This window comes from Eschrichtius robustus, chromosome 8 (genome assembly GCF_028021215.1).
Source record: "Eschrichtius robustus isolate mEscRob2 chromosome 8, mEscRob2.pri, whole genome shotgun sequence".
Taxonomy (NCBI): Eukaryota; Metazoa; Chordata; class Mammalia; order Artiodactyla; family Eschrichtiidae; genus Eschrichtius; species Eschrichtius robustus.
The window spans coordinates 86,520,755-86,547,404 of record NC_090831.1 but is presented as its reverse complement, the minus strand read 5'-3'; the positions used below and the strand labels follow the sequence as shown (position 1 = coordinate 86,547,404).

General features: G+C 41.7%; 1 protein-coding gene across 2 annotated transcripts in view; it reads right to left on the bottom strand.

The window, feature by feature from the left end:
* The window catches only part of BMPER (BMP binding endothelial regulator), a 321,921-nt gene that overhangs the window by 241,963 nt on the left and 53,308 nt on the right, over window positions 1-26,650 (bottom strand). For both annotated transcript variants that reach the window (XM_068550034.1, XM_068550033.1), the window contains exons 4-6: window positions 19,746-19,828; window positions 16,129-16,219; window positions 11,617-11,699 (exon numbers count right to left, since the gene is read on the bottom strand). In XM_068550034.1, coding sequence (XP_068406135.1) covers window positions 11,617-11,699; window positions 16,129-16,219; window positions 19,746-19,828 — 257 coding nt within the window. The remainder of the gene's footprint in view (window positions 1-11,616; window positions 11,700-16,128; window positions 16,220-19,745; window positions 19,829-26,650) is intronic.

Below are 26,650 nucleotides of genomic sequence, written 5' to 3'. Positions count from 1 at the left end.
ACCGAAAACTTCATTGCACTTTTCCTAGTGCTTGGTCAAACGATTTTACTTAAAGATAGAAGTTTAGGGTCAACATCCAGTTTGATTATAAACGAAATCTTGCTTCAATATATGAAAATTTTTGTGTTGCAAAAACCCTCTTCCAGCCTGATGTTTTTCTGGCACTTAGCGGGCTGAGTTATTAAAGACAGCTGTGTCCATCGTTTATGAATATTATGGATGCTGAAAACCTAATAACAAAACCAAAAATTCTCAAGAGTTCCCTCCCTTTCCTTTTCTTGAACTTGAAACTGAAAAGAAACATATTTCCCACCACTGTCAAGACCAGTCACTCCTGTCATCTACCAATCACATTCCTCAGCTCGGATCAGTGAGGAAAAAGCACCCTAGCATCAACACAGCTCCACAACAAAAATGTGAAAGTGTATGAAAAACTTATTCTGTCAAATTAAGGCATGAAAAAAATTAACATATGGATCAGTATTAATGATGTGGTGAGGGTAATTTTTCATACTCATTTTGAAATTAAAATGTAACTTCTATTATTGAATTTTAGTGCTTAAAATATGAGTCCAGGATACTCCTTCATAATGAGTAACTGATTTTATTGATGTTTGACTACATTATAAATTTAATCTGACCAAAAATGAAACTGGTAACTTTTCCTCCCACTAAAAGAACGTCATGGACAAACTATGGCCTTTCTTTTTATTCACTGTGAATATAGGGGTTTTTTTCTTTTGTTTAACTCCAGCAATATTCAGAGGTTTCCAAAGTCCTCGCACAGAACATCTGGAACATAATATTGTTAATCATGATCACATTACCTGATTCTGTTATGTGTATCACGGAGAACAGAAGAAAGGCACTAGAGCAGAAAGAAGCACATAGAATTATGTGATAGATGCGTTTGACACTGGATATAAGTCCAGGTTGTTTGTACATTTCATGGTGTTCCTTACACAGAAGGTTCACCCTGCTCCTGGAAGCCTGTCCCCTTTCCAAAGAGCAAAGTCTGCTCGATATATATTTCCAGCTGGCTCTTCTGAACCACAGCTAGAGAACTTAGGTGGGTTCAGAAAGGATGATTCACTGCTGTGACTCAGCGTAGGCTCAGAGATGGGCTTTAGAAGACAAGGTCGAATGTGTGCATCCCCATTCTTCCCCTGTGCGTTTGTGGTCTGGCATCCTCCTATCTTTGGGAGGACCTTGCTGCCTGTGATGTAAATACGTTGCTGCTTACACTAAACAAGTGGTACCACTTAAAATTCCACTCAAAGGGAATGGTGGTAATTGAAGCCATTCACAGGACCACAAAAGCACTGCCACCCTCCAAACTGAACATTCGAATGACATCTAAAAGGTGCCAAAATGTGCAATCAATTCATTCAAAGGATATTTTGTGAATATCTAGCAGTACAGAACTCTGTGATGGTTATTTGAGGAGAGACCAAGCTAGCAATGAAAATGAATTATGCTACTTTACTAAAACAGGCTGCTGTATCGAGATACTGATGGGAATGGAAGGGGGGCAGCTTAAGGAGGACGGGAAATGACAGGGAAAATGGAAGCATGAGGGAAAGGACAAGGGATGGAAGAGTAAAGGGGGTGGGGGGAGCTATGAAGCAGAAACAAGGAAAGGGACAAAGACAGTAGCAGACCCACAGATACCAGTTTTTTTAAAAATTAATTTCTCTAGGTAATAATGGACAAAAAGACAAAAAAGTTCAGGAAGTATTCTAAGATACTGTAACACTCACATTTTATTCTATTTTACTGACAAAATGGGATATTTCTTGTACAGAACAAACGTATGGACACCATGGGGGGAAAGCCGCGGGTTGGTGGTGGTGGTGGGATGAATTGGGAGGTTGGGATTGACATACATACACTAATATGTATAAAATAGATAACTAATAAGAATCTGCTATATAAAAATAAATAAATAAATAAATAAAATTCAAAAATTCAAAAAAAAAATAGACTATTTCTTTAACATTCACTAATGTTTCCTTTCTCTTCCTCCTACTCCACAGCAAGACGCATTCTTAGACTTGCCGTCATCCCGTGAGGCCTTGAGGAGTCGGAGCTCACACCACCCCCATGCCCCAGCCTCTTCACACAGCTACTATGAAGTCTCCTCACCCGTTCCTTTAAAAATGCTTTAGGTTGGAGTCTCTTCCTCTTTAGATTTATCATAAATCCTTCACGTCACCATGATCATTGAAAGAAAAAAAGTGAATACTGAATGTACTGTCTTCAAAATAGAAATGAAGACCCAGGTAGGAAGGTACAAAGTTCTAGATCATAGAACTCCTTTTCCAGAACATGGATACTCAAATCAGAGAGTGTAAGACTAGTCATTTGGTCAAATATTTACTGTTTCCTACGTGCAAGACACTGTCCTCAAAGATGTGAGGACATGATGCCTGGCCACAAGAAACTGAACATCTACAATGCAGAAGGAGGAGAGGTAGGAAGGGATGGGCACAAGAGCCCCAGTGGAAGATCAGGACTGGAAAGCAGGAGGGGCCCTCGCACTCTGAGCCAAGAGAGAAAGGGATGCCTGAGAAGACAGAGAGGTGGGAGGCTATAGAGCCACAGGCAAGGGAAGAGCCACTGTAGGAACTCAAAGAGTAATTTCCCTTTAGTGTTGGGGCAGGTCCAAGTCACTGTCTCACAACGAAGGAGTCAGAGATAGGAAGAGAGGAGCTTAAGCAAAAAAAGTCTTGGACCAATTAAATTGGGGAGCTGACAGTGTTAACTCACTTTTTTCTTAGTTAATATGTTTGGATCAAGATTTGAGGAGAAAAGATTTGAGGAAGAAGACATGGGATTTCAGCAAACGCTTCCATTATCCAACGTGCCATATACACACTAAGATCAAACTGCACACACGGCACTTTTTTCAGTGTTTTTTAAAAATACACCTTAATGTAAACAGCAGAAGATTATTATTCTTCATACACAGACTGTGATAGAACTTTAACCACTCAACAGAAAAATGAGAAAAACACACAATTTAAAGAAGAAACACAGTTGGCTAATAAACATATGAAAGACGCTCAATTTCAGAAGAAAACGTTAATGAAAACAAGATTCTCAAATGGAAAAATAGTTTTGGTGCAGGAAGATATACACCTAGGTACTGCTGGAGAGGACATTAGGACATGACTTATATGAGGTATTTTAGCAACACACACACACACACACACACACACACATACACCTTAAAATGTTTGTATCCTTGACGCATCAATTATACATCTATGAGTTTAGTCCAAGGAAATAATCAGATAAACAAGGAAAGATTAATTTTTGAAGATGTTTGTTATATTATTCATAATAGTGCAAACTGAACACAGTGTTTATTTTTAATTCCAGAAAAATGATTAAATAAATCATAGTATACTGATGAAATATTACGCAGCTAATAAAAGTTATTTTTCAATGACTTTTTAATGAAACAGAGATATGTTCACAATATGTTAAATGAAAATAACCAGAATGCAAAACTGCATACAGAAGGTGATCCTACCTAGGTATATTACTGTATGTAAATATGGAAAAAAAAAGGTTGGAAGGAAATATATCAAATCATATTAACAGTGGTTTTCTTTGAGTTGTACAATTATTTCTATTTTTCAATACATTTGGACTTTGTATAATATCATATAGCTTATAGTTGGCACATATTATCACATACTGGGCACACACAAAAAATGTTACAGGATGGTTTGACTTGGGCTTACTTTTAATAAATACACCCAAGTCAATAGATTGTAATTGTCTGGAGAGAAAAAGTGAAATCCCCTTCATCTTTGAGCACCCAGTACCTAATACACTATCTAACACATAGCAGACACTCAATCATTGTTAAATTAATAAACAACTGGCTGGCTCTGAAGACAAGTGATGGATGAAAAGATGGAAGAATGAGTGGTTGGAAAGTTCTTCATTCTTTAGTAAAATCGGTATTTTTCCTGGGACTTTTAGGAAATGAAAGGGGTTCATCATGTGACAGACCTTGAAGAGAATAAAAGCAAGAGGAAAAAATTCCAAGGAACGATCTTTGCAAAGATACAGTGAGATGAGATTTAATCCATGGAGCTTGTTTTTCTACCAACTCTCAATATCCATTCCAAACTTCACTCAAATTTCTAAATATATCTGCTTCTTAGATGGACAGGAGAAAGCAACTGCTCAAAAGCAAGTACACAGTTGCGCCTCTATTCTACTAGGAGGATGAATTTACATTCACAGAACCACTGAAACTCATGTCTAGCTGAACCCAACTCCTCTATATAATCTCCAAAGTGACTGATGCTTAAACTCCATCAGTGACTATTACAAGGAATAGACAGGCCCCACCAGATAAACATTTATTTCTATCCACCTTTGGAAGCGGAAGCACTGAGCATGGCTCTATCCCAGCAACTGTCACATTCTCTTTGTATAGTCATAATTTCTTGGCGAAGAGATGCACACTATAGATCACAGTGTCTCCATTCTCCAACTGATGTGAGGGTAACAGATACGTTTTCATCATTCACTCTGCCATCATTGTGACATATACTTAGGCTGAAGGCCCAAGGCTGGAATCTGGTATGAGTTTAAACTTGCTGAGACTTGTGAACTTCAGAGAAAGGAAGTGTAATTCACATTTGCATTGTATTAATATCCCTTGCACCAAAATTGGGGTTCTTTGTAGATGCTCACATCATCATTATTTCTCCCTCGAAATATCTGGTTGCTCTTCATTCCACAGATTCAAATGGCATGTCCCACTTTCAAATGTCTACAAACAACCATACATAGTATCTCAAAATGACACTGGTTGGTGGCAGGGAGAGGGTAGATGGGATAGGAATGACATATGACTTTATACTCAGGCAGTTCAGGATTTCAATTCTTATTAACTTTTTGACCTCAGGCAAGCTATTAAAATTCTCAAATCTCAGTTTCTTCGTCAAAAAAATGGGGCTAATGCCACCTAGGTTACAGGACAATCTTGAAAATTAACATTAAAGCACTATATGTATCTGGCACAGAGTATACACTCAGTAAAAGTAGCTATTATTATCAGTAATTCCTCTATAAATAAATCATTTGCTGATCTCTTTTCAAACTGTGTGTTTTCCTATAAATGCTCAAATGTCATACATGAAATTTCCTTTCCAACTTTTTCCCTATTAGGCTCATTTTTCAGATGATGGCTCCCTATGTAGAAAAATAACTTTACAGGATGCTTCAACTATAAATTATATAAAGAAATAAGCATAAGGAACCTTAGAAACCACAAAAAATAAAGACATATATGGGGATTAAAATTCAGGGTTTGGCCTGAAAATACATGAGACAGGGCTGAAACAGGATTTAAAATATACAACAGTTATTCCCAATCTTTTTAACATCAAAAAAATTAAGCCTCCTGTTGATTTCAGAAACTTACTGAAAGTACTCAACTAGTAACACAGATAACTCAACCAGACTCATGAAGGCTTTAGGACAAGCCTTGAAGCTCCCACCTTGTTAGTTTCCACCAATTCTAAACTAGTATATCATGAAAACTGCCCAATCCAAATCAAGTCCTTACATTAAAAACTCACCTTAATCCAGACCCTCACAAAGAACCTCAAAAATATCCTACTTTTGTCCTATTCCTTCCAAGATATTATTTTAAGGCTCCATCAAGGTAATCATCGATGACCGCAGTAAGCAATAAAGTCAGCTTTGCCTTCTTTTGGTGCTATTTTCAAGAAGCAAGAATTTGACACCCCTATAACAAATAGCTGTACATTTATGGAGTCACCCTGAAGGGAATGGCATTACAGTAGACCTTCCAATAGAAGGCTGACAGAGAAATCACAATTGCTCAGATTCATCCTAACATAAAACCCCAAGATTCTGGACCTCATGGTCTAACCAAACGCAGTCAGAGCACCAGCCACTTTTCTAAGCAAGTTGGAGACCCCTCCTAGTGGCCAAGTGCTATCCAGCCCTTAAGTAAAAGCCTTTTTTTTTCAATCGACTGTTCAAAACCGAGACCTTTTTGTCCTCAGAGTGATGGTACAACCACAGTGCAAAATGGAACACTGCAGCAATTACATCAATATTTCAGACTAGTTTTGCAAACTACTCTGAAGGTTTTTGGCCCACACTGCTTAGAAAAACTGCCCACATTGATCTAATTCACTCGATAATTGCTCAGTTCTCCAATTTATTGCCCGGATGTGGCCAAATTTCTCCCCATGGACAGGGAAGATATAATGACAGTCTATCATTAAAATGCGCCAAATTGCACAAATTACCAAAAGTAAGGCAGAGGCGGTGTGAGAGGATTCAGGCATGGAGGGTCCCAAGTTCCCATGTCAGAGGAGCAGCGGTGTGGCTGGTAACATGTAACTTGGATTGCCCCGGCATCATGTGACCACAGAAATGACAAGCTGTCCCACTGTGTCCTATTACAGGGAAGTACAATCTGAAGCTGGACAGACTAGAGCAGGGAGAGGTAGGACACATCTCCCCATATTTCAGGGCAAGGTCAACTCTGAGGGTAGAGAATTACAGTCTCTTTTCAAAGCTCTGCCACAGCGAGTGGCCCCGGTCTCTGGCAGGTGTTTCCGGCCACTGCATCCTCCTGCTGCCATGAGGAGTGGGAATCTTTGAGGCTTAGACAACACTTTTCAAACAAGACATCCTCAGGGAAGTCTTCCACATTCCGTACAAAGCAATTTATAATAAGTACTACAGCGGCTGAACATAAACCCATCTTCCCTTCAGAAATGGAAAAGACGGAATGTGCAGGGGGGAGATATCGTAGCAGAGGGGAGAGAGAGGCAGTGGGGAAAGAAAGGGCAATCAAAGTCAGCATTCGTTCGTTCCTGAATTCAGCAATTATTATGAAGATCCATTATGCACCAAGCACTGAAGATACAAAAGTTACCATTTTACCCTCACAGAGTTAAATAAAATCATCACACACAAAAATACATAATTACAAGTCATTTTAAACGTTTAGGAAGTAAAGTATGGGTTGCTCTAAAGGGTTCAGCAACAGGACCTGATCTGGTCTTGGGGGCCAGAACAAGCTTCTGGAAAGAAGGAATGTTTGAGCTTCCAAGTGCAGGATGAGCGGGCGTTACCTAGGTATGCGGCACCAGACGATAGAGCAAAAAGGAGAGAAGAAAGAAAAAGCAGCCGAGGTAAAGGCCATGAGATATTAGACCAGGGCTCCTCAAGCTTTATTTGTTAAAGGAATCTTCTAGAAATCTCCCTAAACTGTAGATTTCAATTCTGGGTCTGGGGTAGGGCCCACGCTTCTGCATTTCCAACAGGCTCTCAGGTGAGGCCAACACTGCTGGTTGGGTGCATGCTTTGTGGAGCAAGGATCCGGAAGATCTGCCCAGAGTCCAGAGCAGACAGAACGAGGGAGGGTCAGTGATGGGGCCAGAGAGTTTGGCAGAGGTCGGACCACACCAGGCTGTGCAGAGCATCTTAAGGAATTGGGTCTAAGAGGAACGGGAACCATGAAGATCTGCATTTCCTTTGTTCTCTCCAAATAACCTTGCTAGGAGTTTCATTTTCCCTGGGAGACAGCACTTTGCAGTATTTAAAGTGTGAGAGCAAAGGTGTTTATGGACTTCAGGGGTTCTAAGAGTCAATAAAGTACAGCTCCTTCATCACAGACAGCCCCTTAACAAGCCATGTTTATTAGTAAAAATCCTCAGAACTGAATACGCCTTTGTCAGCAAAAGCGATCTTGGCCAGTTAATTTGGCTGGTTTTGCAGACTGAGGACTTGCCACTCTTTTTAGAGTGTCCTACGCCTCTGTGGGCTTCCCTGCCTTCAGTGAGCGATTTCCAAGGATGCGGAGCCCATAGGGTTCTTAAAATAGTTTGGTGAAAGAGAACACAAACGCCTCTCGTTGGCACTTTGGTCTTTAGCCTTACAAGCCTGAAGACGTTGGCTTTTCCAGAAAAGTCTGTGCCAACTGCCACCAGCCTGTTCCCTGAAAATGTGATGAACAAAGGCACAGAGAACCGTTTGCTGTTCAGTTAGCCAGGTCATAAAAGCTCAAGCTTAAACGAGGGAGAAGCAGCCGAGTACTTTTAACCAATTGCTCGATATACTTTATAAACTATTCTTTGCTTCTGCCATAGGAAAAAAGCATCTTCTTTCGTTTTTAAAATGAACGCAGGACTCATTCACACTGAACACGTGACATGAGGAATGCACTCTGCTATGACTCAGACAACTCTAAGGAACAGCTAAAGGAACTCAAGTGTTTGCCACCCTGACTAGTACCAGCTCTACAGAGAATTAATTCTCTTGACTCTGTCGTTATTTATAATAGGTAAATGGGGATGATACAGTTTAACAAGTGATAGTGAAGCACCGCATTTTCTATGTGAATCATGATGTTACTCTCGCCTAAAAATCAGAGAAGCTCTGCTTCTGTAATGGGTAAGAGCGAGTGGTTGTGAAATCCTCTCCAGATAATCTCCAAACATTAGCATGTTCTGAACTGTCTGGAATGCTGTATATACTATCCTGACCTAAAGCAAGGATGTAAAGTCATGTGTAAGGCATTTGTTCCATCATCCAAGGAATCCATCTCAATCAGATGAAGTGTCTTTCTGGTGGTCTGCCTGTGTCACCACATCCCAAAAACATGGGTAGACAGATTTTCACAAATTTAGAGAGTGTAACAAAGGGGGCTAGAGGTACAATACAATTTTCATGGTGTATATAATATCTACTTGAGAGGGGGTTACCTTGAAGAGTTGGCAGTTCATCCATCAGAGGTGGGTAATGTACACTAGAGATGCTTTACACATCATGACTCCATGGGGTATGCTCCAAGGCAAACAGTAATCTAATGAGAATGGGCTATCTATCTAACAATAACTATTCTCCCAGGCAAGAAGGGCAAGAAGGAGCTGGCCAGCTGTAAAGGGCAGAATTGTCACAGTTTGGAAGGAAAGAGATTATTGGTTTTAGGGTACTCCATCACAAGATAGAGATACGAAAGCAAGTGAAGAGCGCTAGCTAACATCACTGAGTGCCCACAGTGCTGAGCACAGAGGTGGGCAAGATGAGCGTAAGAAGACATGCCTCCCTCCCTGATGGAGTACACAGTCTAACGCAGAACAGGAAAATAATCCAGTAACCGTGCTACAACGGGGCAAGTGCTCACCTGGAAGTGTGTGTGTGCGTGTGTGCTGTGTGTGCATGTGTGTGCCTGTGAGGGAAAGAGGGCAGGTAAGCCAGCCAGTGAGAGCCCTGAGCCTCAGGAATACAAGTGAGAAAACAGTTGCTGCTTCTGCCTGGAGGGATGGAGTGGTCAGAGAGTTGCTATGGGTGGTGATAACTGACTTTGAAAGGCCAAGTACTGACCAGGTGAAGGAGGAAAAGAAAGGGATTCCACACAGGGGCAGTGGCATGAGCAAAGAAGAGGAGGCATAAGAAAGTAATGGGTTCAGGGAAAAGCTAGTGATCCAGTGTTCTAAAGATGTGCGGAAGAATACCTACACGGGTACGTGTATGTACGTATATACATTCACATTCAGAGATATAAAAATACTGATGTCTGTGTATGTACCTATACACATTCATATTCAGAGATATAAAAATACGGGTGTCCGTGTTTGTACGCACATATATGTACCCGTATACATACACATATATGTTGTAGCCCACTGTTGCTACCTACCCACCTCCTTACACCCTCACACACTCCGAGCCTCACAGGGCCAGAGCCAGACCGCACGTTTGCAATATTGCCTTCTAAACAAACATCTGCCCAGTTGTCACTCTCAGGACAGGGCCGTTTGCTGCTGAAACATTATCTCTTTTATGAGTGTACTACATCAAAAGATCGCAAAATAAAAGCATATTAAAAACCAATTTATTTTAATAAAAAGCTGCAAAAAAGAAAGCTTATGCCTCAAATTTTTATATTCACAACAAGAAAAACTGCTCTTATGACCCTCCCGATACCCAAGCCAACTCACAGATGTCCTGTCCCCAAGCAAGAGCTCCACGGTCCCTTCTCCTTGTGCTAGTAACTCACAGACTGACGTCAGGGACACAGTCAACGCCATTAGCTGCCCCTTACATGCTGAGGGTGGCAACGTGGAGAACTAGAAAGAATAGAGGATTAGGAATATAGGAATGTAGGAGATTAGAATATAGGGATATAGAAAATAATGTAGAATATAGGTCTGGAGGAACTCACGAAGCAGGAAAGCTTGGGCAAGCAACCACATCTTTGGATTTTTCTTTCTTCAGTTGAAAATGAAAGCAGGACTTGCAGGGGCCTGAACTTGGCCCTCCAGTGTGTTTCGATCAGCACGCAGTGTGTTTAAAAACACATGGAATCCAAATGCCTTGAGTGCATTTGAGTATGTGACTATAGATAGATACAGATATAGACATAAATATCCTCTCTCTCTTTCCCTCCTCTCCTTGTTTTCCTCCTTCCCCCTGCAAAAACCATCACCCTTGGTCATGTTTACTTTAATGTGGACTCTCTAGGTTGTGTATGCATACGTGCTATAGGATGGGGGAAATATTTTGGAAAAGACATGTAGAGAAATGACAAATACTATGATTTATGATGATCCACATATGATTCTGCTTTGGTGAAATTAGGATGCTGAAGTTCCCCATGTATTTTTTTAATATTCTGAGATGAGTACTATATGTTCTTTATTACAAAAGATTAAAAGCTTAAAAAATATATGGTTGTACAAACTCACTACTGTAAATAACTTGGAGCAGCGGTTTAAGACTAGATTCCCTATCATCACCATTACCACCATCACCACCAATGAGTTTACTCCAAATTTGAAAGACATTAATAAAAAAGATCTCTTTAAAATTATAAAATTAAAAGTATTATACCAAATTCCGTTTTGCATTCCTAAGCACTCTGAAGATATCCTTAGCATGTGAATTACAAATCAACAATGCCTAGAAAGGCAAGTCTATGGTTTTGTCTCACTAATCCCTTCTCCGCCCTGAATCCATGGTTTAGAGGCATTTCCTTCTGTCCGTTCCCCTCAACATAATTGACCAATCCTCAGATCAGCTTCTCTCCGAAGCAAGCTGCATTTATCTCCATCTGCTTCCCATTTGACTGCACTAAAGAACTCAACAGCTGCCTAAGCAAGAAGCTTCTCGGGCCCAAGAACAGAGAATCCATGTCTTCCCAAAGAAGAATGTAGGTGGAGGGAATCAGCCTCTCTCCCTCACTCTTTAGACCAGTGGCTGTCAATCAATTTTCCAAGACACACGTGGCAATGTCGGCAGACACTGTTGCTTGTCCCAGCTGAGGGGCTGAGTGCTCCTAAAATCCAATGGTAGAGGCCAGGGATGCTGCTAAACGTCCTACAACACGCAGGACAGCTGCCACCACAAAGGACCACCCAGCCCAGAATGTTAGCACCGCCAAGGCTGAGAAACCCGCCTTAGAGTGATGAGCTTTTCCCTTGGCTCCACATCAGGAGGCAGAGGAGGAGAGACCATAAGGAGACTTAGGGCTGCTCTTGGTGAGCCCCAGCCACAATTAACCAGAAGGAACGCCCTTGGAACATCCAGGGCAGTACTTACAACACAGGAACACTTGGTACATTTGTCTCCTCCTGGCTGAAATTCCTCCCCTTCTCGGTACTGCACCCCCTCAAACACACAGCCTAGAAAGCAAAGAAGAATTTCGATTTAGGGCAGCAGCCTTGATTCAGCTTGACACTATCCTTCTACCCACTGTGCATCCATCCCCACCCTCACCCCCGCCTAGCACAGTGTCCTCTTCAACCAGAGAACAAGACTGCTTCATGGTAAAATGATAGATAGATAGATAGATAGATAGATAGATAGATAGATAGATAGATAGATAGATAGACAGACAGACAGACAGACAGACAGATAGACAGACAAATAGATAGATATAATATAGATATAAAATTTTATGTATATATATATATATGGAACACAAAAGATTGACATGGGTCCAGAAACCCAAAGATACTAGAAAGCAAGCAAGACATTGGAAGCCAGGTCAGCCTAGGCAGCATCAGTGCAGGGTTCTGAGCCCTGCAGAGTCTGAGGAGCTCACCGGGACAACTCCAACCACAGCCAGGGAACCAAATTCCAGAGGGGTCAGAAGAGGCAAAGAGAAGGTCAAGCAACAGAAGTCACGGTTGAGCTAAGGAGCAAACGACATGAATAGCTGCCACTTGGAGAATACCCAGAAGTGCCCCCAGCCTCTACCAGACCCTTCACACCCCTGATCTCACTCCGTCTTCTGTGAGCCTACAAAGCACAGACTCTTACCACTGTCCCCAGAGACGAGGAAAACATGGCCTAGAGAGAGAAACAACTCACTCAGCTGGGCAGGTGGCAGAGCTGGGATGCGAACTCATCTCTGACCCACTGGCCGTACCGTACAGAGGGTCAGGCACCAAGGCAAGAAAGGACAGAGGCAAGGCTGGAGGTGCCACACAGGTTCTCAGTCCCACCCTATGTGCTGTTAAAGGGCCTATGATGCCCCCATTAAGTTTGGCTAAATATAGGACCAAAAGCCCAGGAGGTGCCTCCTATTCAGAAAGACGGCCAGGTCCCTGCTGTATTCTCAAGTGATCTCACAGATGACTGGAAGCACGGGCTGGCCAGCAACCCTGTGTCACCTGGGCCATGGGAGGACCGTCAGCTAATGGCAATCCACTTCCCTCAGGACTGTCCTCACGAGGTACTTTGCCAGAATAGCTGAGGTCGCTTTCCACATAGTAGACAGTGCTGGAAGCAGCACTTCCAATGGGTGAAACTCAGCAAAGCGGGCTCTTGTGAAAGACTGACTCATGTCCCTGAGAGTAGGTATTCAAGGCCTGCCCACTGAAGTCATCAACAGAACCCACCAAACTCTCAAAGCAGCTGGTTCCTGACAAAGGGAACATCTGAACCTATGAGCATTGCCCATAACCACCCGACCTGGCCACTGGACCTATTCATTTTAAAGCTAGATATGGAGCCCTTTGTTCAACTGAAAGACACGGGGACAAATGCTACTGAAGCTGAATGGCTGAGTGAACTGCGGCTTTAAGGTCTTTCTGATGCCCACACCCAGAGCCAGTCATCAGCCACCTCCTGCTGTTCCCTTTGATGCAGGGAGACTTGGTAAGCTTGGGACCCTCCCAGGGGCTCTATCTCAGCCCCGTTAATAATGGCAGGTGCCCAGTCGTCTCTTTTCAAAGGATACTTCCAACAAAGGGTCTCCAATGCTTTCATATATGTTTGCACCACTGGTTCTGTCATATGGATTGCCAGACAGGTTAACTGCACAATCTACATTTGACAATTTAAATAAGGAAATTTTAAATGAAAATTGCACGCAAACTGTTCCCATCACAACCCAACCTCTTTGAGCAAAGAGTCAGATGAAAAGGAAGGAGCAGGCAACCAAAAATGCCCTGAAATCTGTTTCAGGGAGAAACTGACCACAAGCTGTATGTGTTTGTCATTATGTGGAATACCATTCCGTGATCAGTGACAGATGCCAGTCCTTCTGAATTACAAGGATAATACCCTAAGGCTTCGCTTAACTGTCCCTATCTAGACTTGGCTGAAGGCTCCTTCCCAAGACACAGGATAATGCATCCTGGATGTGGCCTCTTCTGAGTCTTCTGATTTGCATCCCAAAGGTTGGCCTTTGAAATTAAGGAGAGAGAGTAAAGTTGATTCTTGACCCCATAACCAAGGGCACAGTGCCTGCCCAGGTGTCAGGGGGCTGGTGTGTAGCACTGGCAAGCTAACTTTTAAAGATCTGCCTCCTAGGGCATCTGGACCCAAGTTGCAAAATTATCACAGTGTGGGGATAGGGGGAGGTAGTGCAGTATGGGGGCCAAGAAAGAAAAGGGGCCAGATCCCAAGCCCACCTTTAGCTCTTACTCACTCCTGGGCGTTGGGCAGGTAATTATCCTCACAGAGTCAAATTTCTTCCTGGATGAACTACAGACAGTACCTCATCCCTCACTGGGATGGTGGTGGGGACTTAGCATTATAATATATGCAATCACGGAGCTCAGCCTTTCCTTCCTGGGAACTCAACTCAAAAACAAAGTGAGAGGACTTCCCTGGTGGCGCAGTGGATAAGAATCCGCCTGCCAATGCAGGGCACACGGCTTTGAGCCCTGGTCCGGGAAGATCCCACATGCCGCGGAGCAACTAAGCCCGTACGCCACAACTACTGAGCCTGTGCTCTAGAGCCCGCGAGCCACAATTACTGAGCCTGAGTGCCACAACTACTGAAGCCCGTGCGCCTACAGCCCGTGCTCCACAACGAAGAGAAGCCACCGCAATGAGAAGACTGCGCACCGCAACAAAGAGTAGCCCCCGCTCACCACAGCTAGAGAAAGCTCCCACGCAGCAACAAAGACCCAACACAGCCAAAAAAAAATAAAATAAGTTAAAAAAAAAAAAAAACCAAAGTGAGAGAAGCAACTGCTCAAATATGATAACTTCAACTGCTGAAATAAATTCACTCTGCTGTTTGTATATGCACACTTTCAAAGGCAGACTGAAAATATGACTATCTCCTAAGTGAGAAGGAATGTTATATATGCCAAGTTGATTCTATATCAATAAAGCAACAGTCTACTCAACAGAACTGAATTAATATTTAAGAGCTTCAATACCTTTTAAATCTCTAGGGCATATAAAATTTGCTCTGTTATCAATCTCAAGCTTGGCTGTGTACAGTAATTATCTGGGAGGCCTGAGTGTCGCCCTCAGAGACTCTGATGGAATTGGTCTGGGAGGCAGCCTGGGCATCAAGATTTATTTTTTAAAACTTCCCAGGTGATTTTCATGTGCAGACTAGAGTATTAGTGAGCTAACCTAATAAAGATCCCTTAGGCATTTTAGAGGATGGTTACATGATGTAAAGCATTCAGTGCATTCAGAGGGGAAAAGTACTCAAGCAAACTCTGTTTGATAGATACAAAATAAGTGAATTATGGAAAGAATTATTTTACTTTCAACTGGTTTCTGGCCTTCACATAAGCTTATCCAATAATACAAGCTTCACACAAATCCCAGTGTGAAAAGGAAGTTTGGCTCAATAAAGACTGTCCAGGGAATTCAGAAAGGTTAGAAGTAGTGGAGAGAGACTGTCCTTATTGTCATTCAAAGATGAGGGAAGGCTGAACTCTGGAAGGGCCCCGGTCTGCGCACATGGCAGAGTGTGCGGAGGGGAAGGGACCAAGAGCTCATCTTCGCAAAGCATGCCATGGCGATGCCTTCACCAATTCCCGGGAAGGTTCGCAGTACAGAAGGCCCTTTGGAGGTCAACTTCAAAAGCAAAGAGAAGTAGTTGTGAGTATGGCCTCCAGTGAGGAAAAGCACTCAGAGTAAAACCCAAAATGCAGAACATCTGTCGAAGAGCATGGGCCAGAGGCTTAAGGGATCAGAAAAAAATCTCTCACCTCAAAATCCCCAGGCTGGTACCTAAGGGCAAGAAAAGATGCAGGAGGCCTTTGTAATCCTGTTCAGAAAAGTAAGAGGAAACACTCCACCCACTGGAAAGGAAAGATACCTTTGCTGTCAGCTAGGCCGTGGGACCCTCTAAAAAGACAGTGGGTCCCACTCACTGCACCACGCAGAAAACTGAGACCAGCAAAGCCCTAAGCTAAATCCTCTTAGGGACACAGCTCTAGGTGTTCAGAAAACATCTGGTCACCTCATCACCAAGGCGAGCTCTGGCCAAGGTATTGCAATATGAAGCAGTAAAAAAGACATTTCTGGAAGCAAGCGAAAGCCACCGCCTTTCCTTCCAAAATAAGCGTTACCTGTGGCCCTGTGGAGTGGAAAGCAGGCCTCCGGAGCCTGAAGCATCCTTGCCAAGACCTACAGCACGTTGCAGTCATCCCGGACACGCCAGAGTCCAACCGGACATTTCTATGAAAAGGAGTTTGCTCTCCTAACCCATTAGGTACACAGACGTAAAGTGAGAAAAATTCCAGTCAGGAGTGGGGAAAATCATGCATTCCTGTGAGAACCCAGAGGGATTTCAACAGTGTTGTACTCTACCAGGGAGCCTCACCGCCTTCCCCTTCCTGAGAATGTTACCTGGACACGTGGGGCAGCACTTTCCCAGATGCTTGGAAGGCTTTTTACAATGAACGACACATCGCACCTCAGACTCTGTGACAACGCCTTCCTGAAAAACAGAACGCCGCAAGGAAAGTCAGCGCAGAATTCCCACTGAGGACTTACTCACTTTTGGAAAGTAACCAACTTAGTAGGAGAAGAATTCAAACACAAAAAGTGCAAAGGTGGGATGGGTGTCAGGTCCAGAGGTATATGGCACAAATGAGGTCTGATGGCCCCAGCTCGCCACCCCATCTCAAAGTACAAATCCTGTACCTGTTCTCTTCCCTGTCCTAGTTCTTTCTCTTTGACTCTAATTTCCTTTCTTTCTTCCTCCCTCCCTCTCTCTCTCTTTTTCTTTCTTTCTTCCTTCCTTCCTTCTTTCCTTTCTTTCTTTCCCTTCCTTCCTTCCTTTCTCTCTCTTTCTTTCTTTTAAATCTAGTATTTAAAACCTCCATGCTGTCAGTCAGTAGCTAACAGAGTCTAGCTGTTCATTCACAATTGTTTTAAGTTTTCAACACTTAACTATATTTTCTGTAATTGTTATTGCACTTTAAGCCATTAATTATAAGGCACAGAGTACAAACAATATTCCAGACTGGCATCTGGAGACCTAAATCCTCACCACCCTTCCAGAAATAACTATAGACACCAGCTCTGCAATCTTAGAAATTTCTCTGGGCCTCGCAGACAGTGTGTCTGTCAGTCATCAAATGAAGAGATTAGATAAAACTATTTTAACGTTCATATTATGTTCTGTCAAAATAGATACTTTCGGTCTTAATAATGAAATCAAGGGACTCATTTGCAAACTGATCTTGGGACTCTAGTATTTTAATGTTGATTGAAACATTTTTTAAATTAATTTTCAGAGTTGGTCTTTGAAGGATTTTTCTCTATATTCTCTACCCATTTTATAAAATGGATTTGTATGTTTGTTTGTTTGTTTAATTTTGTTTTCAGGGGAGTGGTAATGAAAGCTAAAAAACTATGTAACAGTTTGACAACTAGATAATTTTCTTCATCGTTTCTGCTACCATATCATCTCAATCCAACAAGGAAGGTTATATTCTAACTGCCTTCATATCTGTCAGACCTGAGGCTTCCACTACCAGGGGAATTTATTGTGGTCTATATCACATTTGCGAAGGAAAAAAATGCCAAAATACCAGCAACATACAACATCAAAAAAGGAACTGGGCTTTAGTTATGTAACTGAAGCAATGCAAAAAGCCCAGGATCAATTTCCCTTTAGTATCTGCAATCCAGATGTTGGATTCAGGTTACTTCCCAGCATGAATTTCCTGTCTCTGATCTTCAAATCTTCCTCTTCCAGTACGACACTAAAAGTGGAAAATAAAGGTAAATTTTCCACCATCAGAACTCCTTCAGTATGAAGACATAAGAAATAACCTAGAATTCAACTCAAATGGAAATAAACCAGATCATCAGACTAGCTGCTATCTGTCTGGTATCTAGTTGTACCCAGTACTTGTAGGCTCAACCAGAAGTGTTTTAAATGACAGTGTTGCTTATTCTTACGACCACCCTATGAGGTAGTACTATCTCATTTTATGGGGGATGAAAGTGTGGTCTAGAGAGGTTAAGTAACAAGTTATGTGAATGGCAATGCCCATATTTTACTCACTACACTATACTCTCTCTTCTGTTACTGATTCTACGCCCTGAGAAGAGAAGATCTTGGAGACAGAGGTTGCAATTGTGTCATTGTGCAGAGGAGCATCTTAAAGGAAGACTTCCCTGATGGGTACCAGTAAGCGGTCGTTTCCTGCATTCATAGATGAGGTCTCCTTCCCTAAAGAAGGAAGAAAGTAAGCAAGAGTGGGAAGGTACCAGCTGAGCAGAGGAGCAGCTTTTTGTAACTACCTTAACAGAAGTTTGCTTTTATGGTTATTGAGTGAAATAATATTTTTAAACTAGCTAACAGGGTGTAGGCAAAGTATTATAAAAGGAGAAAAATTAAAAGGCAAAGTTCATTCTTGGTAGCTAACGTCCCCTTTCTGCGCTCCATTCTATAGTTCAGCATTTCCTGACTCCCAGGGATGTTGGTCTTTAAGATCTCTTCCAGTAATAATTCGATATTCCTGCATCATTCTCTCTGGCCGCTGGTGAATGGCTAGTGACCAAAGCCGATATTCACAACTGATGAAGGCTTGATGTGTTATTCAGTCAACAGAATATTCCCACCCAGATAATAGATTCCATTTAACCTAAACAAAGCCTTCATCCAAAGGCAGCAAAATTCACCACTGGTCCATGCAACTTGAAGATTGTCAAGACCTCTGACTACTGTATAAAAATGTTACACTACACTCCAAAAGGCATGCAATCGTCTTGTTTAAAAGACAGTGTAACCATGGCTTTCGGAGTGTCCCTCTCAAAGACTGGAAATCACATCAGTCAAGAGGCAGGGTGGGGATGGGGTGGTGCAAATTTTAGAATGAATGTGGGCTTTTCATGTTATTAAAAGTCATTGCTGTCATTATTTTGTTCCATAAAGCTGATTGCATGTATAACCCAGAGTAAAAATTCAACAAATATTTATTGAGTCAATTAAGCTATTATTCATATCTGTTCTAACTACTGCTTATTTTCATAAATAATTTAGATTACTACATAAATAAACTGAACATTTAACTGAACAAGTAACTGAAGATCTTATGAGTGAACATGCCCACTGTGGGCTTATGCAAAGAACGTGATTACATAAAATTCAGATTTCAATAAACTAAATGTCAATATACTTGCAATAAGATCAGAGAGAAATATGCATTATCTTACTAACCTTGGTTCTCCTTTAAATACAAAAGTATATCCTTGAACAGTGAAATGAGACTGGGGGAAAATGATTTAACAGCATCTTCTCTACAGAGAAAATTTTTAAAATTATGTCAAAATTAGATGAGCATTTTTTTAACAAAGTATTTCTTTAAAGAAAAGGAATTTGAAAATTTCAATTCTTCATTTCCCCTTTGGTTTATCTTGCCTGTTTAAGACCTGTAACGATTAGAGCCACCGGGAAACAGTGCTCTTTTCAGAGTTCAGCAAGCACCAGGCACAATGGGCTCCCTAGGACCCGAACTGGTGGTTCTTAACTTTGTTGCGTTGAAATCATTGAGGTTACAATGTACTAATTACTTTGATTTAACACAGTCTGCAGATTGGCTCCAGCTCAAAATGTTTCTAAATCAAAAAAAGGGAAACATATATCCTCTAACAATACCTCTTTCTGCTAATAAGAATTCGTGTTTTGCAAAGCTGACTCACAGGAAGACATGAATTTTCCCCAAGGACATATGCATCTTCTCAGAGTTTTTCCAGGCACAGTTTAACAATGGTGAACAATTCTGCTGTGTGTTTCTGGAAGCAAGTCCCATGCAACATCTATCCTGTAACTGTCTTGTTATGGTGACTGTCACGATAAATTTGGACAAGGATACAGTTGGTTTTTCATTTGTTTCTCATTTTTGTTTTGCTTTTTTCTTTGGAGTTTTGTTCTGTGATGTCTGAAAAGGGTTTCTGGAGAGGACTTTATGGATTTCTTGTCACTGGAGAGTAAAATAGGTGGACTTTACCTGGCACTGGTGCAGGACACAGGGTTCAGCAGGACTCTGCCATTTGAAGGAGCTGTTATAGGTACTTCCTTCATAGGTACAACCTAGACGAAACACAGAAGCAGGAAGAAAGGCCAAGAATGAATGTGGGTTTCCTTTATCTTTGAAGCAAAAGAAGTTATGTCTTCTAAGCCAGAACTAGCGATCCTAGGAACCACCATGCTCCTTGGCTATTTTCCTCCAAACACAACTAAGACCTCTGAATATCCACCTAGCTTTCGCTTACATTAATTCTTTGACTACTGAAAAGATTAACCTCACAGACTATATTTTCAAATGGAAAACCACTGATTGATGAACTCTCTTGGCCAAAATGCATAACCTCGTGAATTTATTTATGCCTAGTTAAGTATGAAGAGGACCAGGGCTCAAAACACCACTGTGAAAGGGGATTTTACACAAGACTACATGAACTTAAGATTGCCGAAGGTCAAGAGGGAAATCTAAAACATGGTAAGAAATAAAAGCAAACAATTAAAATATAGGAAATGATTGCAAAATTCTATACCCATCTAAGACTCCTGACAAGCTACTGTCTTCAACAGATGAAACCTTCCAAGCCTTGCCTCCAAGCTCTAAGAGCTATGACTTCATATTTCACTTTGATTTTACTTTTACGTATGAACTAGATTAAGGAAATCTGAAACTAACAATATATGGATTATCACATGTTAATTCACTAGCCAAAACAGAAGTCATGCTCATTCATTGGCAAAAACAGAAGTCAAAGGCCAGAGATTCTCAAAAAAGGAAACAAGTTTAAGTCTCTGTAGAAAGAGCCAAAGAAATAATGATGCAAGGATCACAATCTAGATCTTGAATTAGTTTGCCCAAATCACACCCTCCACCTTGTGAGTTACGTTTTCGGGGAAGATGCACCTGGCTATGCCACTAGTAACTGCACAATAGATTATGAGGAGCACACCAGGCAAACGGGATTTACCAATTATAGTCCAACTGCTTAGCCCAAAGAGTACAGCAGCAGGAACACACACATGGGATAACGCAGAAATAAAAGGGCCTGCCCCTCTGTACCAGTGATTGACTTCTGCCAAGCCAATCAACCTCAATTCACATCAGTTTTTCTTGTCCAAGATACAAAGAGGAGACTCACCTCCTTCCCTGAATTCGTTTAGCTACTGCAGTGGTAATAAAAAAACAAAACAAAACAAAACAAAAAAACAACCTCAGTACATACAAACAGAAAAATAAAGCACTTAAGATTTCAATAGATGTTTTCATAAACTTGGAACCATGATTTGAACCCCCAGAGAATTATGAATGACTGAAAAGAGCTCAGTAACACTCTTCTCTCTAGTTCCTACAAATCAAATTACTAAAGTACACAGCTGATTGGAACCATATTAGGGAAATGCTTTCACTCTATATTTTTTAATTTCCTTTGCATGAAGTGTTACAGCGATAAAATATTCAACCACAGGAACGCCTAGCACACTACAAATACTTATGCCAAACCCAGAATGAACACAGTAAATTTTCAACAATGAAAACAAGTATAAAATAATTTGGGCTAGCATAAATCTTACGGAACAAACGTACTTACAAAAGACGTGCCATGCGCATGTCTGATCCCCTACCACAGACTCACTCGGATAATAAATAACTTGTTCCAAGAGATGGAGGTGGGGAAATCAGAGGACCAAATCCAACTCACGTTAAGTCCAAGTAAATATGAAATGCCTGCCAAGTCTGCCAGTGGCGTTTCCAAATATGTTATATATTTTCATCCTCTGGATTAAAAAAAAAAACTGAAAGAAAGAGTGATTTTTATGCTGCTAATAGGGCAGGCAAAGAGCTTACCTTTTTTACTTTGAAGGAGGACGTGTACTACCAGCCCATATAGACCAGGCAGGAACTGCAGGCCAAGAGACTGTTCCCAGACAATGCCAGGCCATGTGCAAAGGGCTCCCAGGAGTAGGGCAGACCTCTCTGGATTATTCCACCCAAAATGGGGTAAAAGGTATTGGCACCAGTGGTCCACAATGCAGGGAACCCAGCAATGTTTTCTGCTTCAAATAACTCAACTGGAAGGCTGGCTTCCCCACCACAGTTTAACATATAAAGACCCAGGTCAAATTACGATGAGCTTCACTGCTTAACTGCCCTTGTTGACATATCAGTCTACCACACCTGAGTCCATATAATAGATTTTCCCAAATGTCGGATGAGTCTGAATGAATGAGTAGACTCAAAAATATAGGCGTTAACCTCTTTCAAAGTATAATCCATACCTTACCTGCCCTCAACAGCATTGATTGGTTTTGGAGACGCCAACAGACAAAGCATCCTAGTAGATTTCATATGTAAGGGATTCTTGGGGATAAGATAATTTTAGAAAGGACATTTTCACTGCTCTTTGGGTTCATGTTCTAAGATAAACATGTCATCTTAATGCAAGACACTAACATGAGCTATGTGAAGACTCACATATACATACAATCAAAGGGAACCTCAGATTTACTCCAGACTTACTTCTTATTTTCTGTAAGGCAAATTTCTTTATAATAAAATCTATTTACCACCAATTTTATGCTGCTAATAGGGCAGACAGGCAACATCTTGCCCCTCTTTTCACTGAAACTCCAGAGGAGGAATATATTAAATAACTATTATTGGCCAGGGAAGAAAAAGAGGCAAAGCAAATTTTCCATCATACATTGAGGCAGTGTTTCTCAAACCACCTCTAGTGAAAGGTTTGTTTTGCTTTTGTTTTTCCAATCCAATATGGGCCAATACTTTCATAAAATATAATAGGACTTCCCTGGTGGTGCAGTGGTTAAGAATCCACCTCCCAATGCAGGGTACACGGGTTTGATCCCTGGTCTGGGAAGATCCTACATGCCTAGGAGCAACTAAGCCTGAGCGCCACAACTACTGAGCCTGAGCTCTAGAGCCCGCGAGCCACAACTACTGAGCCTGCGTGCCACAACTACTGAAGCCCACATGCCTAGAGCCCATGCTCCGCAACAAGAGAAGCCACCACAATGAGAAGCCCGCGCACGGCAACGAAGAGTAGCCCCCACTCGCCGCAACTAGAGAAAGCCCGCACGCAGCAACGAAGATCCAACGCAGCCAAAAATAAATAAATAAATTTATAAAATAATAAAAATAATAATAGACTACTATAAAAATTAAATTTAAAAGATTAAGGCAAAATATAAATTTTTATTATTATATGTAAGAGGTATAGAATTACTTTGTAGAATCATGATAAACATTTCTAGTTGCTTACTCTCCGATTCTGTACTTTTCTCATTGTAGACCGGCATCATCGTTTCTGGACCATTGGTGACCTGCAGAGCACATTTTGGGTTGCACTGCATTGAGGGATGTGTCATGGGGTGGAGGAGCAACCCAAAGAAACAATCAAAAGATTTCAATCTTAGATAGTTAGAACTAGAAGCAAACTTGCAGATAATCTACTTTTTCTCTTTCATTTACATGTAAGAAAATTTGCACAAAAAAGATTAAAGTGGCTTACTCAAAGTCAGAAGGCATTTGGTGTGAAACTAACACTAGAACCTGGTCCTGTATGAAATCCACATTTTCACATACAGGTCTAAACTGGCAGAATTATTTGGACACTTTCTAATTCATAATATCCTTTGCACTGAGGACTTAATGGCCCGGGGGGGGGGGGGCGCGGAAATCAACTCTGTCCTTATAAAATTAAATGATAGCAGATCCAGGAACTAAATGAAAAAGTGGGTAAGCTGGGCAGGCAGGGAAATGGTTAGGCAACCAGTAAAGTCACTTTTCCTTTTTCTTTAAATATTTTTAAATAAACTTTCGACAAGGGAATTTATAAACATTCATTAGTTTCCTTCTGGTGATAAAAAGCTTTTTAGATTCCACGAGCATCATGAAAACCATCCATACTGTAGCAGGAAGAAGTGGTTATTTTCTGGTTAAATCACTGTAATATATTTAAACCAGTAGCTCTCAGTCTAGAGTGGTTTTGCCTTCCCCCTCCAATTCCCCACCCAGAGGACTTTTAGTAATATTGGGAGATATTTTCAGATGTCACAGGTTGGGGATAAAGGTGCTACATGTCTCCAGTGCACAGAGGCCAGGGGTGCTGCTAAACACTCCACAATGCGCAACAAAGAATCAACCAGCTCACAACGTCAACTGTGCCGAGGCTGGGAAACCTTGATCTAAACCATCATATGTAGCCACAAATGGTTCTTCTTTACAAAACTAAAATAATATAAAAACAAGCCTAAACTAGTTACACGTCACTTGTACATTTATTTCAGCTTTTTATATTATGTATTTTCAGGGTGGGGAAGAATTTCAGAGCACTTTTTTTAAACACAAACTCTCTTGCAGAGATGCTTGGCCTAGTCAACTAGTTCAATTCGGAAAACAACGTGGCAATGTAAACAGGAAGCACACAAATAAATTGAATCCACAACCAAGCAATAAAACTCACTTTTCCTATTAGCTGTGACCTTTTTCAGTAGCCACATTATGCCAAGGGAGACAGAATACTACACATTTTCATCATTCGGTTGTTAAAATAGCTGTTAAAAATCATCAGGACCATAAAAAAAAATAGCATTGGCCGTCTAATGAGCCTTAGCCCCACCCAGTCTCTCCCTTCTAGTCTTAATCCTCTCTTTTTTCAAGTTAACATTTAGCCTAAGAGCAGAGAACTGCATCTTATCATTACCAATAACTTAACCCTTGGCACCCAAGAGCCTCACAACATGGCCCCAACGTACCTTTCCAGTGTTTTCCCTTCATTCCTGCAACTCCATCTAGGTCCCTGGGGTTATCCACCTTTCCCTGATCGTAATGAACTCGAATGCTTCCTTAAATAGGTTCAAGTTCTTCAACCAAGGCTATCCCGCTTCTGCCTCTATCATCCCACTGAAACGTCACTCTCTTGGGCTGCAGCTGCCTACAAGTGCCCAATCCAAGGGGACACTCAACCCTTACCTTATAAGACTTCTCTATGGCAAGCTGACCACATTTTCCTTTTTCCATCACTCCCTCCCAACCCCGCTCCCTCCCCCCCGCCACTTTCCAGATGTTCTCTTCCAATTATCTTTCCATTCCGTCCACTCCTGCCTCAGCTAAGCTGCTGGTTGTTCCTCACCTGGACTATTACAACGGGCTCACTGCTTCTGGCTGGGACAGGGTCCTTTTTCAGGCATCCTCCTGCACTGCTACCAGTGTGCACTCTTTCAAATCCAGGTCTTATTACCTCATTCACACACTTGAACTCTATCAATGACTGATGGTTCTCAACCCAGCTGAAGTGTATACTGGTACCTATCCCCAAGCTCTCTTCTCTAGACCAGTAGGATCAGAGTCTCTGGTGGTAGGAAGTGGAAGAGGAATCTAACGTGCAGCCAGGATTGAAAACCACTCAACTTTACTATAAAATTCAAACTTCTTAGCATATACAACTCTCAGGTCTGGCCTTGACTCATTTATTTATTCTCTTTGCTGCTGCTCCCAAACTCCCCACACTGCAGACATGCTGCACTTAGAATTCTCCCAAATATGGCCGGATAATCTCATCCTATGATTTCGCAAATGCTGGTCCCTTCTTGAAAAACCCAGATCTCCTCCATTCCCTCCATCTCCATCATCCCCACAAGGACACAAAGGTCACCCAGGCTCTCCTTCTTTGCCTGGCTAACTCCTCTTTCAAGACTCAACTCAAGGTCACAGCCTCTAGGAAGCCTTCCTGGAAACTTCCCCACCGAGGGTGTGCTCTTGTCCTCCTTCTCCAAGAAGACTTGTCCTTTCAAACACTTATTCTAGGTCATTTACAATACTTTGTGTGTAGCAAGTACTTAATCAATGTTTCATTTCAATAGTAATACATAGTAAGCACCAATATTTGCAGCTATTCCTGCAAAACACAGGGAAAAAGAAATGGAGAAAGGATGACATTCCTTGGACGTCCTGTCTTCTCTTTTGGCAGGTAGACTAGTTCAATTCACTATTCCACCTCCAGAAACAGCAAAGTGTTCCTGGAGCAACTCAGATGCCAAAGTCTGTCTCTTCTAACACCGACCCCCAACCGCAGTCCCCCATGGACCAGGCCAGCTAGGGCTGAACACAATGAAGGAAAGTCCTTGAGCATACCAGCACCTACTGACCCTCAGAAATGAGAAACATATCAACACCTTCTCGGTCCCCTCTTCCCATACTGTGCACACCTCATTTTAAGTTAATTTTCAGGAGGGTGCCTTTTCTTTCCAAAATCAACTTTGATGCTCCAAGTTACTGGTTTAGTTTTGTCTTGTTTTATGGGGGGTGGGGGGGAGCAGCATGCAAACTGCCATATTTATTTAAATGAAACCAACCGTATGGTCTTTGAAATCAGTTCATGCCACATGGTACAGGGAAGCAGAGAAGACAGGTCTGCCATTCTTTGCTGTTTCTGGGCCACCTGATTGGGCAGCCCCACCTCCTAGACTTGGTCAATAAGCCCCAAATTACCCCAGCTCAATACAATTTTTTAATGAACCGTTTTTCGGACACTGTTCTCCAGGAATATACGGAAGTATAATCAAAAGGGATAAACATAAAACCTGACTAGCCATTCTAGGGCTTAAGTTGTGTCCTTAGGAGTTCATTTAAAACAGGCTTTTATTACTCTTCAAGGCTGTACCTACCGTGAATCCTGCAGGCAATTTTGCTTATTTTTAGCTAATGGCAGTTTTATAGTCAAACCATTTCCTCAATCCCAGGAGAAAGACTCAGACCCACAAACTGAGTTCTTAAAGAGTGGCGTGTGCCCCCTGGACACAACACTCTTTTCCATAGCTTTTTTGTTTTGTTTTCCAATTATGAATTAACCATATGATTGAAATGAAATAATC